Here is a 17,331-nt window from a genome sequence, read left to right as displayed (position 1 = left end):
GGGAGAAGAGCAGGGGCTGCGATCGCCAAATAGCTACCTTGCTATCTCCAAGAAAATCTGCAACCAGAACACTCAATAACTGCTACCGTGTCCAGCTACACCTGGATCTGCACATAAGGTGCAGGGAGTAACGTGAGTACGCCAACTCAGTAAGTAACAACAATAAATATAGACTGAGCAGTAGTGACGAGCAATAAAGCATATAACGTTCATATTAGGAAATCTCAGTAAAATACCACATGCTCTTAAAAAAATCAGGATTTGAATCAAACATCTCGTTTAAACCCAGTTCCAATAAAAATCATTTTAAAGACATTTTTCCAATAGTTTTTCAAACAAAGGCTCGGCCTCGGCCTCACTCAGTCATAAACCTCTCAAGCCACTCGAGCATTTCAGTAAAACAGGGCATTCGGCCCAAAACATTTATATGCATCAAAATAGAGTCATAAAACAGAGTTATGCGGTAAACAAGTATAAACATGATTGAGTATAGATTTTCAATCGAAAACAATGAGAGGATGGTAAGAAACAGCCCCTAATGGTCCAAACAGCATTGGCGCAAGGCCTAAACATGGTATTCAGCCAATTTAGAGAAATTCTTTCTAAAAGAGATAAGTATCATATGGTTTCAACAAAGTATGCAACTTTACAGTTGTTACGGGACGGACCAAGTCACAAATTCCCAACAGTGCATGCCCACACGCCCGTCACCTAGCATGTGCATGACTTCAAAATAGTAGAATGATACGAAATCCGGGGTTTCATACCCTTATGACTAGATTTACAATCGTTACTTACCTCAAACCGGTCAAATCTCTACCCCACAATGCTCTTGCCTCTGGAATCGGCCTCCAAATGCTCCAAATCTATTCACAATCAGTATAATACCGTCAATATACGCTAATAGAATGAATTCCACAAGAAAAGCTTCAAAATTAGACCAAAATCCGAAATTGGCTCAAAAATTGCCTGTGGGGCCCACGTCTCGGAACGCGACAAAATTTAAAAAATCCGAAAGCCCATTCAACCACGAGTCTACCCATATCAATTTTACCAAAATCCAACCTCAACTCGACCCTCAAATCTACAATCTTATTTCCAAATTTCTAAGTTCCAATCTCCGATTCACACCTCAAAATCATGTAATCTAGTCGGATTATTCGATGATAATTCAATATTATGGAGTAGAAATGATCACAAGGGACTTACCTAAAGTTTTCCTTGAAAATATATCAAAAATCGCCTCTCCTCAAGCTCTAATTTGTCAAGAAAGGCAAATGGGACGAAATCCCTGTTTTTATAATTCTGCCCAGACATCCTCGGTTTTGCCTCGATCTTGGCCTTCGATCGAGGTCCTCGATCCTGGTCCTCGGTCCTGCCCCTTGATCCTGGTTCTCAATCCTCGCCCTCGATTATGCCTTCGATCGTGGCCCTCGACTCTGGGCTCGATCATGGCTTCGATAGTGGCCCTCGACTCTGGGCTCGATCTGGGCTTCGATCGTGTCCCTCGACCCTGAGCTCGATCTGAGCTTCGATCATGTCCCTCGACCCTGAGCTCGATCTGAGCTTCAATCGTGTCCCTCGACCCTGAGCTCGATCTGGCCTCGATTTCTGGGCAGAAGCAATTTCCAACAGAAGGAAATTGCAGCAGCTGTTCTAGTTTAATTTTTGATCCGTTAACCATCCGAAACTCACACGAGGCCCTCGGGACCTCAACCAAATATACCAGCAAGTCCTAAAACATCATACGAACTTAGTCGAATCCTCAAATCACCTCAAACAACGATAAAACCATGAATTACAGCCCAGTTCAAGCCTAATGAACTTTGAAATTTCTAATTTCTACAAACAACTCCGGAACCTATCAAATCACGTCCGATTGACCTCAAATTGTGCACACAAGTCCTAAATGACATAACAGAGGTATTTCAATTTTCAGAATCAGATTTTGACCCCGATATCAAAAAGTCAACCCCCCGGTCAAACTTCTCAAAAATAAAACTTTCGGCATTTCAAGACTAATTCCTCTACGAACGTCCAAATAATATTCCGGACACGCTCCTAAGACCAAAATCACCATAGGAGCTATTGGAATCATCAAAATTCAAATCCGCGGTCGTTTACACATAGGTCTATATCCAGTCCACTTTTCTAACTCAATTTTTCAATTATGAGACTAAGTGTCTCATTTCACTCTGAATTCCTTCCGGATTCGAACCCACTAACCCGATATAACATAATATAGATGAATAACACAAAAAGAAGTCCAAATGGAGAAAATGGGGTTATAACTCTCAAAACGACCGACCGGGTCATTACAGATGTGTGGGGGATAGATTTCATGGGGACCTTCGTAAGTTCTTACGGCATGACATATATCTTGGTGGAAGTAGATTATGTCTCCAAATGGGTTGAGGCAATTGTCTTGCCAAACAATGAGGCAAGAAGTGTAACCGCCTTCTTGAAGAAAAACATATTTACTCGGTTTGGAACCCCAAGGGCCATCCTCAGTGATGGTGGTTCTAATTTTTGCAACAAAGCTTTTGCCGGATTGCTCGAAAAATATGGAGTTAAGCACAAGGTTGCTACCCTTTATCACCCTCAGTCAAGCGGTCAAGTTGAAGTCTCCAACCGAGAGACCAAAAAAATTCTAGCAAAAACTACTAATGCAAACAGAACTGACTGGTCAAAGAAGCTGGATGATGCATTGTAGACCGATCAAACAGCATTTAAGACACCCATTGGTACCTCACCTTACCGATTAGTTTTTGGTAAGGCTTGTCACTTGCCAGTGGAACTTGAACAAAGCCATATGGGCATTGAAAAAGCTAAATCTTGACTGGTCTGAAGCTGCTAATCTAAGGATGACACAACTCAACGAGATGGAAGAGTTTTATTTTCATGATCTATGAGAATGCAGCCATGTATAAACAAAGAATGAAGTTTGTTCATGACAAGAAGATTTTGAAGCGGGAATTCAAATACGGTGACTTGGTCTTACTCTTCCACTCAAGATTGAAGTTCTTTCCGGGTAACCTCAAATCCAAATTGTCTGGCCTATTCAAAGTTGTGAGTGTGCCTCCCTATGCTGCTATTGAATTAGAATCCGAGGATGGGACTCGAACTTTCAAAGTAAATAGCTAAAGGGTGAAGCATTACCTCAGAACCAATGGAGAAAGGAAACTGGTAGAACAATTCGCACTGAAGGATAGTCCTGTGCCAATCCCCACCCATGATAGCCAAAATCGGGGCAACATCGTCGTACCGCGACATTAAATCAAGCACTTTTTGGGAGGCAACCCAAAAGTTGGTAACATCAAAATATTTTTTTCTTTTAAGATTTTAATTTTGGTAGGTTTATTTGTGAGTGTTGGACAGTATGACGTGTGTATTAGAATGCAAGCTACCTAAAATACAAAGAGATACGATGCAAAGGCATAGGAAAAATAAAGGAAAGCAGGCTCAGCTTCAGCTGTTGTTCTGCGGTAACGTATGCGACCGGATAAGAGGTTTGTGGACAGCATAATGATCACATAAGTAGGCAGAATACCTATCAAATTAGGATTTTAAAATGCTGAGGATGTTCAATTTTTGCGGCCCGCATAACCACTCTGCGACCGCAGAACGGGTCCGCATACGATGCACCCAACCTAGGTATTAACCCATCAAAAAACACATATGCGGCTGCATATTATGTTATGTGATAGTTAATTACCGCAAACCCACAGGTAATAAAAATGACTCTCTCTCTATCCCTGACATCGCTCTTCTCTAACATCACACACACAGACACAAAGAATAACACAAAAGATATCTATCACATTGAGAAAAATAGTAAGAAACTTAACAGAAACTATCATGCCCCGAACTCGGGAGCGCGACCGGTGCTCAACCGAGTGAACCCGGCCGAGCAAGCCTATTAGATTTCCTTCTATCCAAACTCATTCATGAATAAAGAGGAGATGCACTCCATTAATCAAACACTGAAAAGATTTCATTACCAACTCCCATTTCATTCCATTAGCAGTTTCGTTCATAATTTCCAAAACGTTATATGTTTATAGATAGAATAAAAATATGTTTGCCAAATACCAATATTTCTAGTTCAATTCGCCACATCAAACACCACCCACAACCTGTCTTCGGAGCCTCTAAGTACAACATAAGAGTAATATAGGAATGCCGACAACAAGTCCCCGGCTATACCTCAAAACACAAAGTACAACCTCAAATGATATCAGGCCCGGAATAGAGTTGGGCTCACCCAAACCTGCTGAATAGGGAGTAACTGCTAACAAGGACAAAAGTTGTCGGATGATGAACCACATGCATCCATTGAAGTTGCAGCGCCCCCGACAAAATGGAATGTCCATATAAGAAAAGGAAAACCATAGAAACAGCAAGCCACAATCAACAATATCCAAATGTCCAGTTAAAACACAACAATTTTCAAAATACGAACTTCATATACAATTTTAGTTGGGAGATCATTAGCACGGATATACCACCGTCTTTGTTAGCACGGAGTCCGATCACGGCCGATGGGCTAGGCCATCTCCCCACGAACAATGTGGTTTGACATGTGATGTGAAATAAAGTTGTTACCAAGAGTAGTACCACCATTTGCACAATATGGCGTCCGATCTCCACCCGATCAGCTAGACCGCCTTCCCACATATGCCGTGTGGGTTGACTTTTCCAATTCACAGTTATTACCAGTTTCATCCCAATTAAAGGTAATAATCACAATCTCGCCAATTTTTCAATTTCATCCCAAATAAGGGGAATAATCACAATCCACCCCTACACCGGCACGTGTAGTTTCAGGTGCGGGCCTTATGACCCACCCTTTCTCGGTTTTGCTAATGATGCTCCCAAAAATATTTTTTATTTTATTTGCACACAAAGGTAACATAAATACAATTGTACACACCTCAACATCTTTCACTTTGTATAAATTCTCATTAGTATTTTCAATCACTCATAACAACAATATTCATTTGGCTCATTTGACCATTCACAAGATTCTTTATTGCTGGCACGGTGGTCGTATTTCATATTCCACATTTTTACCTCTTTCAATTTCAAAGATCACTATCAAATATCGACATATAGAATATTTCGGCAATCATATACCTCAAATTCATTAGTAATTGAAAGTTTAAACATAAAAGGTTTGTTCCCATAGAATGGGGCATACCGACCAGCAATATAAACACACATCAAATTCATACACAATCAATTCACCATTTATTCTTGCAATAATCTTTCCCATAAATGACGATATACAATTTCAACGCCTGAGTCTGTGAGAACTCGAGCCACATCGGATATATTTATAAAGAAAAGCATTAGTTAAAATAGCCACTTATGGGCATGAATTGAGTACAAAAGCTTTTAGGCAATTCTATTTTCGAAATCATTTTTAAACAGTTAAGTCGAGGCTCATTTCATAATTTTTATCACACCCTCTCATTTCCTTGGCACCACTAGCCACAATTATAACTTAAATTCTTGGCACGTTGGCCACACTCTATATCCCCAATTCATTTTCTTCATTTCAAGCATCTTTATAGATTATCAACAACAAGACATTTTCCATCAAGACTTTAGGTACACATATGAGCAATTTAGAGCCTTAAACATATCAACTTTTTCTCATACAATTTCGCATACTAGCTTTCATTTGAAACACGACTCAAAGCCATAACATTTTAATACACAACTCATACTTTGAAACTTACGGAAACATTATGGAATTTGATTCGAAGAGAGAAAGTTTAGTCAACATACCTTGATGGAGCTCTTTAGCGATATTAAAACCACCCACTGCTCTTACAACTTCAATCTACATCAACATAATTCAAATGGACCAATATTAGTAAATATTTCAAGGTTTTTGGTCATTTTGGCATTTTATCAAACATCTAGAGTGCATAGCATTCAACTAACTCTAGTAATAGTGTTTTTTCATCCAACAACACCTCCTTGCCACCAACAAGAGATACTACAACATCCTTTGTCCACTAACTACCTTCTTAGCACCATTATAATCATCAATGAACTCACATCTACCAAATTTTACTAATTAACTCATTACAAAATCTCTACCACACCCAATAATCTAGTTTAAGTATTTATGGATTCCAATCACCATCTCATAAGTGCTACTACTTATTCCTTGCTCATTTATTCACTAACAATCCATGCATGTAGGTTTAAGGATGAAAGATTACCTCATGTAGACCAAATCATGAAAGTCAACTTTTGGGGGTTCTTGAGATTTTGAAGAAATCCTAAGGAATCCAATACAAAACCTTGTTGTAACTAGTGATTGAGAAGTGAAATCATCATAAAAACACACTTAAAAACTCACCTTAGGTGTGTATTGGAAGCCCTGGCCGGATGGGTGATGGAGAGAAAGTCCTAGTCTTGAAGAAACGACTTAGCCCCTCTCTCTACCCATCCTTGGGGTTATTTAATGGGCTCCTACATACGCGGCCGCACACCTGGGCAAGTGGCTGTGCATCTGGCCATGCACAGAAGGCGGAAACTCTCAAATATGCGCGGCCGCACATCAGGGCGCGCATATGACATAGGTCCAGTAAAATGGCCATAACCTTCTTTATACATATCCAAATGACGAACGGTTTGATGTGTTGAAAACTAGACTCAAAGGTCTTTAATATGATAGGTAGATCACCTCCTAAGTTTTTATAGTTTGGTAGAATAATACGTTTGAAGTAGGATTTTTTGTCAATTGGGACATCCTTTCCACTTAATGTATCCAACTTGTTCCACACAAGTTCTTGACATTCACAAAACTCCTTAGTATGTTCCAACACACCCTAAACATATATTTTCATTTCAAAATGATGTGATTCTATCCCATGGGTCTCCTTTAATACTTGAAAATCTTATTCCCAAATACTATTGGCGCACCTTAAAATCTTAAATCATTAGGAAAGTTTAACGGGGCCTTACAGAAACGGCTCACCTTGGTCGCGAATTTACACAAAATTGGCTTGCTAAATCATCTGACATATGGTATGTATATCTCCAACGTTTCTCTTACTCAGTTTGAGTAAATATTATTTTGCACTTTCACTCATCTCATCTATGATACCCGTCTCTATTTCCCCAATTTCTTTTATCTTCTGTACTGGGAATCAACTTTGGGGGAACATATTAACTGTGGGTAAATTAAAATTTTGGGGTTTAATGTTAGGGTTACTGATTTGAGGGTTGGGGATTGGTATCTTATGTTAGGCTAAGCATGAAATCGACCTCCGAGTTGAGAGTATATTGGTCTATCATGAGTTGTGATTTAACTGCATAGTTGTGCATACAATATTGCAAGTGAGGAAAAGTTCATTTAGAAGATGAAGTTTTCGGCCGCAGAACTTGTTTGCGGTCCGCATAGTGGTCGCAGAATTTGGCATAATCAACTTACGATCAAGGTGACAATGTAATTGATTTGCGGTCGCATACTTGTTCTGCGATCGCTCACTTGTTCTGCGACTACTTCTGTGGCCCACATAAGTTTTTTGCTACATATCAATGTTGTTCTGCGTTATGCTTTGTGATCTGTAGATTTGATATGCGATCGCATACCGGCTCACAAAACATTTTGTGTCTTTCATTTCTATGCCAGATGTTACACATGCCCTACCTTGTACTAACTCTTCGATTAATTGGCAGGAATGGCACCAAAGAAATCGTTAGCATCGCGAACACCCACCACTCAAGGAAATAGAGGGGTTGCAGCTATAAGCCCACAATCATAGCAATCCCAACGCAAACGTCCTGGCATATCCAGAAATTCATCCGAGCCTACCTCCCAGTCTGAAGAGGAGGAGGCACAACTTGACCTTTTACCACCAGTTGGCCTATAGGCCGAAGCACGCAGAAAGAGTGGTGAGGATATCAAGTTTAGGATTCCCGACACTTGGACTATATACAGAGATGGTCTGGCAAAGAGAGAGATCCTCAAAGAAAAGTAGCTGAGTTTGAATGGTATTAAATAATACTATCCCCATGTGCTATAAACATCAAAGAGAGGGGACGGGAGTTCTTCACTAAAGTTCCGGGAGAGTACAACGAGATACTTGTTAGGGAATTTTATGTTGCGTATGCTACATCCAGGAATTCAGAACAAAAGGGAAATTGTCGATACTTGAAATATGTCTTAGTTCGAGGAGTTGAAATACTCTATGATTCCCCATCCGTCAATGATGTATATTTCGAAGAGTGTGAGCCAAGCATGGCATAATATGAGTCAAAAATTGCAAATAAGGAATCTGAGCATGCGTGGGTAACATCTGTCATAGCCAAAGGAACTCCGCCCTGGATTACACCGCGCCAAAATATTCACAAGAGGGATTTCACCCAAAATGGTCGGTATTGGCTAAGTTTTGTTTGCTCTCGTATATTGGCTACGAGAAATGAGACCGACATCAATATCGAGAAGACAATCCTTATCGCTTGCATCATGTCGGGTATCAAGATTAATGTGGGATAACTTATATTTCCTGAGATTAGGATAAGGGAAAACTAGAAAGAAACCTCGCTCCCTTTTCCATGCTTAATCCATGCTTTGTGTCAAGACGCGGCGGTTCCTCCGTTACCCAAACAAGACTGCATAGAAAACGTTGTTCAGGACATTGACATCACTCGGCTCAATGATGTTGTGGATAAAGTGGTCGAAGATCTACCAGAGCAATCACTCACTCTCCCTCCGGCCTTTTCCGTTTCAGCAACACATGCTACCTCATCAATGCTAGAAACCTCTGCAGCACCTACCACCTCTACATCTACTCCCAGATCGGCCATTTCAACTCCAACTGCATCACTGACTGTACTCTCCAAGCTTGGTTTACTGGCACAACATGCAAATGCCAAAGTAGACAAATTGACGAAAGAACTTCCATCGCTAATCCAGTAAGCATTGGCCCCACTCCAAACCTCAGTAAGTAATCTTCAAAGAAACATCTATCATAAGAAGATCGACTCAAGCACTTTGAAGCACGCCTCTAAAAGGTTGAGCGAGGAGGAGTTGGGACATGCCTCAGCTTAAAAAGGATGTAGCTTAGCTCAAGACATAGCTGCATAAGATGCAGACACTGGAGTTTGATTTGACCACCCTTCTTCCGGTGGAAGGGGAGCGGCATCGGTACCTCCCATGTACCAAGTCCTGATATGGATTTCACAAACTTCCCATCAGCTGAGGAGGCACATGGTACTGACATCTCACAAACTCCGGGTCCGATTGCACAAAACAATGATCATTCAGACGAGGAATCTAGAGAGTCTCGTGAGGAAACTGATTAGGAGCAGATATTTGAAGAGGGTGATGATCAGATGGATAACAAAGGCAAACAGGTTGCTACTATCACATAGGAACTGGGTGAAGAGGAGGTTGATATGCCGATAACTATCGCACACTCACTTACAGATATGGCTGCCAGAGCTACTACCACGACCACACAGCTTTCATCGGGTGAGGCCAGCAGCTCACTAGTCCAGTACCCGGCTCCGCAACTAGCAGAGCTTCCTACTTTGGTCTCAGACACTACTGCCTAGTTAGATGATCCACCCGCTGCCTCAACAGTTTTAGCTCCAGACTCCAATGCCGCCTCAGATATTCCAAGCGCCTAGTGCTACTCAGGAAGCTCCTAAACTTTGTTCTTATTTTGTTTTCAACTCATTGGGGACACTGCATGTTTTTAAGTTGGGGGTGGGGTATTCGACAGAATTATGCAACTTGTATATTAACTCTTAGTCACACTAGTATAGGTTTCTATATTGTAATGAATTCCCCTTGGTTTTTCTTTGCTAGTTCTTTTCCAAGGGTGTAATAGTAGAACCATGGTCGTAACAATATGTTTTGACTTGTTTGGTGCTTTTGTTCTAGATTCAAGCATATGATAAGGTTTTGTGGAATACATTGCACCCTTGGAATTTTGTGAATAAACAGTTACTCATTCTTGTGAAATCGATGCTCGCTCTTTGAGTTTGTGATTACTTAGAATCTCAAATATCATGTGATGAAGCATTGAATTGCCTTGTATTCACTTGAGGGTTGAAATTATGACGATTCGGGCAATTCTTGCGTCGTGAGTGGTAAGAATCTATGTAAATAATGCATGTGCTCAACTTGTAATATCTAGAACTTGCCTGGTTGGTTACTCAATGCAAATCACAAGTTGATGATTGGGTGTCGAAATGATCTAAGGCTCTCTTTGTGATTGCTAACTAGTTCTTGACCAAATTGGCATCCCTGGTGCATGTATTATCCTAGTTATCCCCCGTTGAGCCTTTAACCTTTTATTTGGATACTAAATTACAAACATTTACCCTTTTTGTGAAATAATTTTCTCTTTTGAACCCATCCCTCCTTGAATGTTGAGAATGAGGCTAAATGCCTAAGTTGGGGGTGTTTGTATCAATTGGAAAATGGTGAAGATGTTCATTGTGTGTAGAAGCAAATACCTTAAAATTGTGTTAGATGAAGATACTCAAGCTCCAATATATATATATATATATATATATATATATATATATATATATATATATATATATATATATATATATCTGTGTATGTGTGTGTGTGTATGTTGTGTGTGGAGTTTTGAAAAAAATAGAGAGGTATTTTAAGGTGGTTCTATGTTGGTACTAGAGGTCAATAAGGGCCATGTGATTTAAAAAGAAACAAAATGCAAAAAGTTCATAAAACTTTGTGTGTGTGTGTGTGTGTGTGTAGCGTTCAAGGATGGTATAGTCACTATATTCCCAAATATTCATCCAACCTATACCGAAGCCTACACTACAACCCTTAAAAAGTCCTTTTTGATCTACAACTAATTATTCCTGGGGTAGCAATGAGTTAAAATAAGGCCAAGCATATGGACCGATACTTGTAGCACTTAGCCTTCTTTCTGAGTGAAAGAGTGTTTGATTGTATCCCCTGTACATATGTATTGAGTTGGGGATTTTCTTTAATGTGAGCATGCATGAATCGCAAGATTTAGCAGAAGTTAAGCTTCTTGAAGTAGGATACCAGTGCATATCTAGCTATGAGTAGCACTATGTCATTGTTCTAGAGACTCGAAGCTCACAAACTGATTATTCGAACTGTTACGTGATCTTTGTCCTTAAAGAAGGGTGAATATAAAAGGGGGTTATATGCTTGTTAGGTAACAGTCAGCACCATCCATAGTCACTGCTACTTTATGATCAGTAGGAAGTAGATTAGCATTTGGTCAGTTGATATTATATTATATTTTAATTTTTTTTGTTGCTTAATGGCAAGCAAGAGTCTAAGTTGGGGGTGTTGATGTGCCGTACAAATACGACACTTTTGACACTAATTACAAAGACTTTAGCTCATCTTTTATAGAATTATAAGTCATTTCTTATGTAGTTTTGGTGTGTTGCAGGAGACCAGACTTGAAGAACCAAGATCATAAAAGAAGATGTCAAAAACCTATGAAATGCAAATATTTGGCTGGTCTGCGGCCGCAAAAGTGATGTGCAGGTCATAGACTTATCGCAGAATGAAGCAGAAAGGTCCAGCTGCTGATAGCCAAGTCTGCGATCTATTATGCGGTCGCATAATGTTTGTGCGGACCGTATAGTGATCGCATAATGTTAAGAGAAATTAACTGAAGATGACCATGTGATGTGTTATGCGGCCGCAAAATGATATGCGAACCTCATAACCAAAATGCGAAGGAAAAACTGGAAGATTGTTCGATCAATTCTGCGATGGAACTAAAAATTTGCGGACCGCGAACGCCTTCTGCGGTCGCAGACTTTATCTGTAGGGTTATTTTTGTCAGAGTTTTACCACGAGTTTTAGACCATTATAAATAGAACGATTAGGTTTTTTGTGTTGAATATGTTCTGACAGAAAGAGGCTACACTTAGAGCATTGAATTCACCATTATTTGGGAAGCTTGTGAGAGAAAATCCAAGACTTTGTCTATAGGGTCCGCAAATGCGATACTTCATGGTCTTAAGTGAGAGCCGCACCTGCGATGAAAATTTCGCAGGTGCGGAGCCATAGATATGCCTGGGGGCCCGCGGAAGGGAAATCGCTGGGCAGAAAAGGGGCAAATCGAGGGTTTTATTTCATTATTCATCTTTTGCGTTAGAGAGCTCGGTTTTGGGAGATTTTGAGAGAGATTTTCAAGGATTTAATCGGGGCAAGTGATTCTAACTCAGATGTTTCTATAATACATGAATCCATCATTATATTTACCATTTAATTAGTGTTTTAAGTTGGAAAATGGGAGAAATTTGTGAAAACTTCATAGACTATATTTTGAGGATTTGAAGGTCGATTTAAGATCGGAATTGAGTAATTTTAATATGGTTGGACTCGTTATTGAATGGATGTTCGGATTTTGTAAGTTTTTTCGGGTTGGAGATGCGGTCCCAGGTTGACGTTTTGAGTTCATTTTTTTATTTTCCTTAAAGATTTCAACTTTATTATCCAGAATAGTTTCCTATGGTTTGTATTTATGGTATAAAGTTATTCTTGCTAGATTCGAGCCGTTCGAAGTTGGATATTCACAGAAAAGGCTTACTAGTGGATTGAATTAGTGTGTTTTGAGGTAAGTGTCTTGGCTAACTTTGTGTGGGAAAATTTTTCCTTAGGATTGGTGTTGTTTTGTGTTAATTATGGTACGTGAAAGCCGTGTACGCAAGGTGAGGAGTGGGTACGTGGGCTAAATATGATAATTGACCGGTTTAAGCTTTGTATATTCTTTTCATGCATTTAATTGAATTGTCATAACATGTTATATTCATCATCATTAATCTATCCTTACATTCTTCACTTGACATGGTTAATACTTATTTTATCTCTTACTTCTTATTTGCCCTTAAATGCTTACTTGAAGTTACTGTTTTCTCATTTCCTTGTTAAATACTTAACTGTTGAGTTACCTTACTTGAATATTTTATTTCTTGCAATATCTTATTGTTGAGTTGTGGTGTTGAAGTTGTAAAATTTGTGATAACATTGAGGCAAAGTTGTAAATTGTTGGAATACCATTCTTATTGAGTTATTCACTTTCTATTGCTATTATTGAGACTCTTGTACATATTGTGGTTGAGCCATGGGCTATTTATTATGGAAACATTATTATTGTTAACTTATTTGGCAAGTTGTGGTATTGGGTACTTGAGGTGCGATCTGCTATATGTTGTGATATTGATTCACATGCGGTGGTATAAGGATAGGGGTTGATACACATGCGATGAGATAAGATGGGCTTGATGCGCGCGTTGCTAGTTGGGGAACTACTTGAAGCAACGCAGTGTGATACAGTGAGCTAAAATGCGGGTAGCTATTTCGGAAAAATGATTTTCAAAACAAAATGTAAGACTCCCACGGTGATATAAGGAAATATTGTGATTATGATTGTGAAATGAGATACGAGGTGGTACCTTGGACATGATTCTTGTTGTTATCTTTCATTTACATCACTTGTGTTTTGCTTGCATCGTTTCCTTGGTTTTCTTATTATGTCTCTCCTCCCTTGATGCCTTATTTGCCTTAACTTTCGGTGTAGCTTATCATGTTGTATTTCTTCTTCTTTTAATTCCTTGTTTCCATTATTATATTTTACCATATATGTTTAGCTTTTTTATTTATTCCAGTAGGTGTCCTGGCCTGACCTCGTCACTACTCTACTGAGGTTAGGCTTAATACTTATTGGGTACCATTACGGTGTACTCATACTACGCTTATGCACATCTTTTTGTGCAGATCGAGGTACTTCTTACCAGCCTAGGCATCCGTGAGTTGAGCATGGATCAAAGACATCAAGGTATACCTGTCGGCGTTCGAAGGCCTCAGAGTCACCCTCTATCTTAGTTTCTATTGTATACTCATATTATAGATACTAATGTATTAGGGATGTTTCAGTATACTCGTGTAGAGCTTACAACTCGGACTCACCAGATTTTGGGTGTTATTTTCAGTTGTATTGTGGAATCCATTTTATGATAGTTGTTAGTTTAATTTGAAGTTTAGTTATTATTTTCGTTAATTCTTCATGTATGTTAGGCTTATCTATTCGTAGGGACTAGGTACCATCATGATATCCTACTGAGGGGAGATTGGGGTCGTGATAAGTTTGTATCAGAGCTCTAGGTTCATAGCCAGTCATAAGCAGGTTTAGTAGAGTCTCGCAGATTGGTACAAAGAGGTCTGTACTTATCTTTGAAAGGCTATAGAACTGTTAGAAAACATCACTTCTTTTATTCCTTATCGTGCAACTTTGTTGACTTCTAAATTTTGAATCTTTGTCTTTCTATTCTCTCAAAGATGGTGAGGACACGCATGGCTGGATCCGACGATGAGCCACCCGCGGCCCCTGCTAGAGCCGCTAGAGGCAGGGGCCGGGGCACAGGCCAAGGAGGGGCATGTGGTGCAGCCAGAGCGCCTTCTCGAACTGCGAATAGCTCTAGTTGGGGTCCAGGCACCTGAGGCACCTGTTGCCACCACTGCACTTCAGGAGACCCTCACACAGTTCTTGAGTATGTTTTGTACTCTAGCGCAGGCGTTGTTGATTCCACTTGTACCAGCCATATCTCATGCTGGGGGAGGAGCTAAAACTCCCGCAGCTCGTACCCTAGAGCAGCGGGTCCATTTTGACCAGGTCCTAGAGGTTATACCAGTGCAACCGGTTGTTCCAGTTCAGCCTAAGGTTAGGGTAGCAGCATCTGAGGAGGAGCAACTTAAACTTGAGAGGTACAAGAAGTACCACCTTCCTACTTTCAGCAGCCTAGCTACAGAGGATGCATAGGGTTTCTAGAGAAGTGCCATATTCTACGCACCATGGGTATTGTGGAGACGAGTGGATTTGCTTTTACTACATTCCAGCTGTCGGGGCTAGCGTATCTATTGTGGCGGGCTTATAAGGAGGGTAGCCCAGCAGATGCAGTTTCACTTACATGGACTCAGTTTTCAGAGATGTTCTTGAGAGAGTTTGTTCCCGAGAGCCTTCGAGATGCATGGAGCGCTGAGTTTGAGTAGCTGCACCAGGGTACTATGACCATGTCAGAGTATGTTATCAGATTCAATGAGTTTTCTAGACATGCACCTGCCTTGGTTTCCACAGTAAGAGAGTGAGTCTGTCGCTTTATCGAGGGGCTCAACTATGGTATTAGATTTAGTTTGGCTCAAGAGTTTGAGACAGATACCCCATATCAACAAGTGGCAGAGAGCGCACAGAGATTGGAGGGTATGCAGGGTCGGGAGAGAGAGGATAGGGAGGCAAGAGGCATCTAGATTCTGGCAGATATAGTGGTGCTCGTGCCCCAGTTGCAGCCCGTCATGATAGAGGCTATGTGAGCCATCCAGTTCATTCAGCACTTCCAGCCTCCAGTGGTACTCCGGCTACTTCCAGGTCTCAGGTTTCCCATTATGCACCGCCACTTTCTAGTGTACCTCCTGCACGGGGTGCTTTCATTAGTCAGTCCAGTCAACCAGGACTGATCTAGTTTCAATAGCCACGTCCTCCGAGAGCTTGTTTCAAGTGTGGTGATACTCTTCATATGGTGAGGGGTTGCCCAAGACTCGGGAGAGGTGCACCTCCACCAACTACTCAGGCTCCACATATTACCCAAGGTCACTAGACTTCTCAAGCCGTGGTTACTGCTCAAGTTGCCGCTCCACCCATATAGCCAACTAGAGGTAGAGGTCAGGTGGGTAGAGGTCACCCTAGAGGGGGAGGCCATGCCATATGTTATGCGTTTACGGGTAGGATGGAGGCGGTTGCATCAGACACAATTATCACATGTATTGTTCTAGTTTTTCATAGAGATGCATCCTTTTTATTTGATCCAAGCTCCACTTATTCATATGTATTATCTTACTTTGCTCCTTATTTAAGTATATCACGTGATTCCTTGAGTTTTCTTATTTATGTGTCCACGCCTGTGGGAGATGTTATTGATTGTGTGTATCGGTCGTGCTTAGTTGTTATTGGTGGTTTTGAGACCAGAGATGATCTATTGTTTCTCAGTATAGTAGACTTTGATGTTATCTTAGGCATGGAATGGTTGTCACCCTATCATGCTATTCTAGATTGTCACGCCAAGACGATGGACATTAGCTATGACAGGTTTGTTGCGGTTGGAGTGGAGGGGTGCTTTGGATTATGTTCTTAGAGGGGGTGTGATATATACCTAGCCTTCGTGAGAGATATCAGTATTGATACTCCTATCGTTGATTTAGTTTCAATAGTGAGAGATTGTCCATATGTGTTTCCAGCAGATCATTAGGGCATGCTGCTCATTAGAGATATTGATTTTGGTATTGACTTATTGCCGATCACTCAACCTATTTCTCTCCCACCATATCGTATGGCCCCAGCAGAGTTGAAGGAGTTAAAGGATCAGTTGCAAGAGTTGCTTTACAAGGGTTTCATTCGGCCTAGTGTGTCACCTTGGGATACTCCAGGTTTGTTTGTAAAGAATAAGAATGGTTCTATGCCCATGTGTATTGAATATCGGCAGTTGAACAGGGTTACAGTGAAGAACAGGTATCCGTTACCGTGCATTGATAACTTATTTGATTAGCTACAGGGTGCCAAAGTGTTCTCAAAGATTGATTTGCAGTCAGGGTATCATTAGTTGATGATTCAGGATCCATATATCCCGAAGATTGCTTTTAGGACTCAGTATTCCTTGTTATGCCCTTTGGGATGACCAACGCCCCAACGGCATTCATGCACCTGATGAATAGTGTATTTTATACCCATCTTGATTGATTCATCGTTGTGTTTATTGACGACATCTTGGTGTACTCCCGTAGTCGGGAAGATCATTAGCAACATTTGAGGATTGTGATCCAGACCTTGAGAGAAAAGAGTTGTATGCAAAATTTTAAAACTGTGAATTCTGGCTTGATTCACTGGCATTTTTGAGTCATATGGTATCGAGTGAGTGGAACAAGGTATATCCGAAGAAGATTTAAGTAGTGCATCGTTGGCCCATACCGTATTCAACTACTGATAGCCGGAGTTTTCTCGGTTTGGCTGGGTATTAGCGCCCTTTCGTAGAGGGTTTCTCATCTATTACCACACCTATGACCAGATTGACCCAGAAGGATGCTCCTTTTAGATAGTCTGAGGAGTGTGAGGAGAGCTTTTAAAAGCTCAAGACTACTTTAACTACAGCCCCACTTTTGGTGTTGCCTACAGGTTCGAGATCTTACACTATGTACTGTGATGCGTCACGTGTTGGGCTTGGCATAGTGTTGATGCAAGACGGTAGGGTGATTGCCTACGCGTCTAGACAACTAAAGATTCATGA

General features: G+C 40.6%; 1 protein-coding gene across 1 annotated transcript; it reads left to right on the top strand.

The window, feature by feature from the left end:
* Positions 1-2,368: 2,368 nt before the first annotated feature.
* On the top strand, positions 2,369-2,713 carry LOC138901680 (uncharacterized). Its single transcript, XM_070189460.1, has one exon. The coding sequence runs from the start codon at positions 2,369-2,371 to the stop codon at positions 2,711-2,713; it is 345 nt and encodes a 114-aa protein (XP_070045561.1).
* Positions 2,714-17,331: the final 14,618 nt, after the last annotated feature.

The sequence above is a fragment of the Nicotiana tomentosiformis genome, chromosome 11, assembly GCF_000390325.3.
Source record: "Nicotiana tomentosiformis chromosome 11, ASM39032v3, whole genome shotgun sequence".
Taxonomy (NCBI): domain Eukaryota; kingdom Viridiplantae; phylum Streptophyta; class Magnoliopsida; order Solanales; family Solanaceae; genus Nicotiana; species Nicotiana tomentosiformis.
Note: the sequence above shows the minus strand (reverse complement) of the source record. Positions and strands in the feature narration are given on the sequence as shown.

Excerpts from the sequence above, each read along its gene's own strand:
- LOC138901680 (XM_070189460.1), top strand. The coding sequence starts at position 2,369 with ATGACATATATCTTGGTGGAAGTAGATTATGTCTCCAAATGGGTTGAG.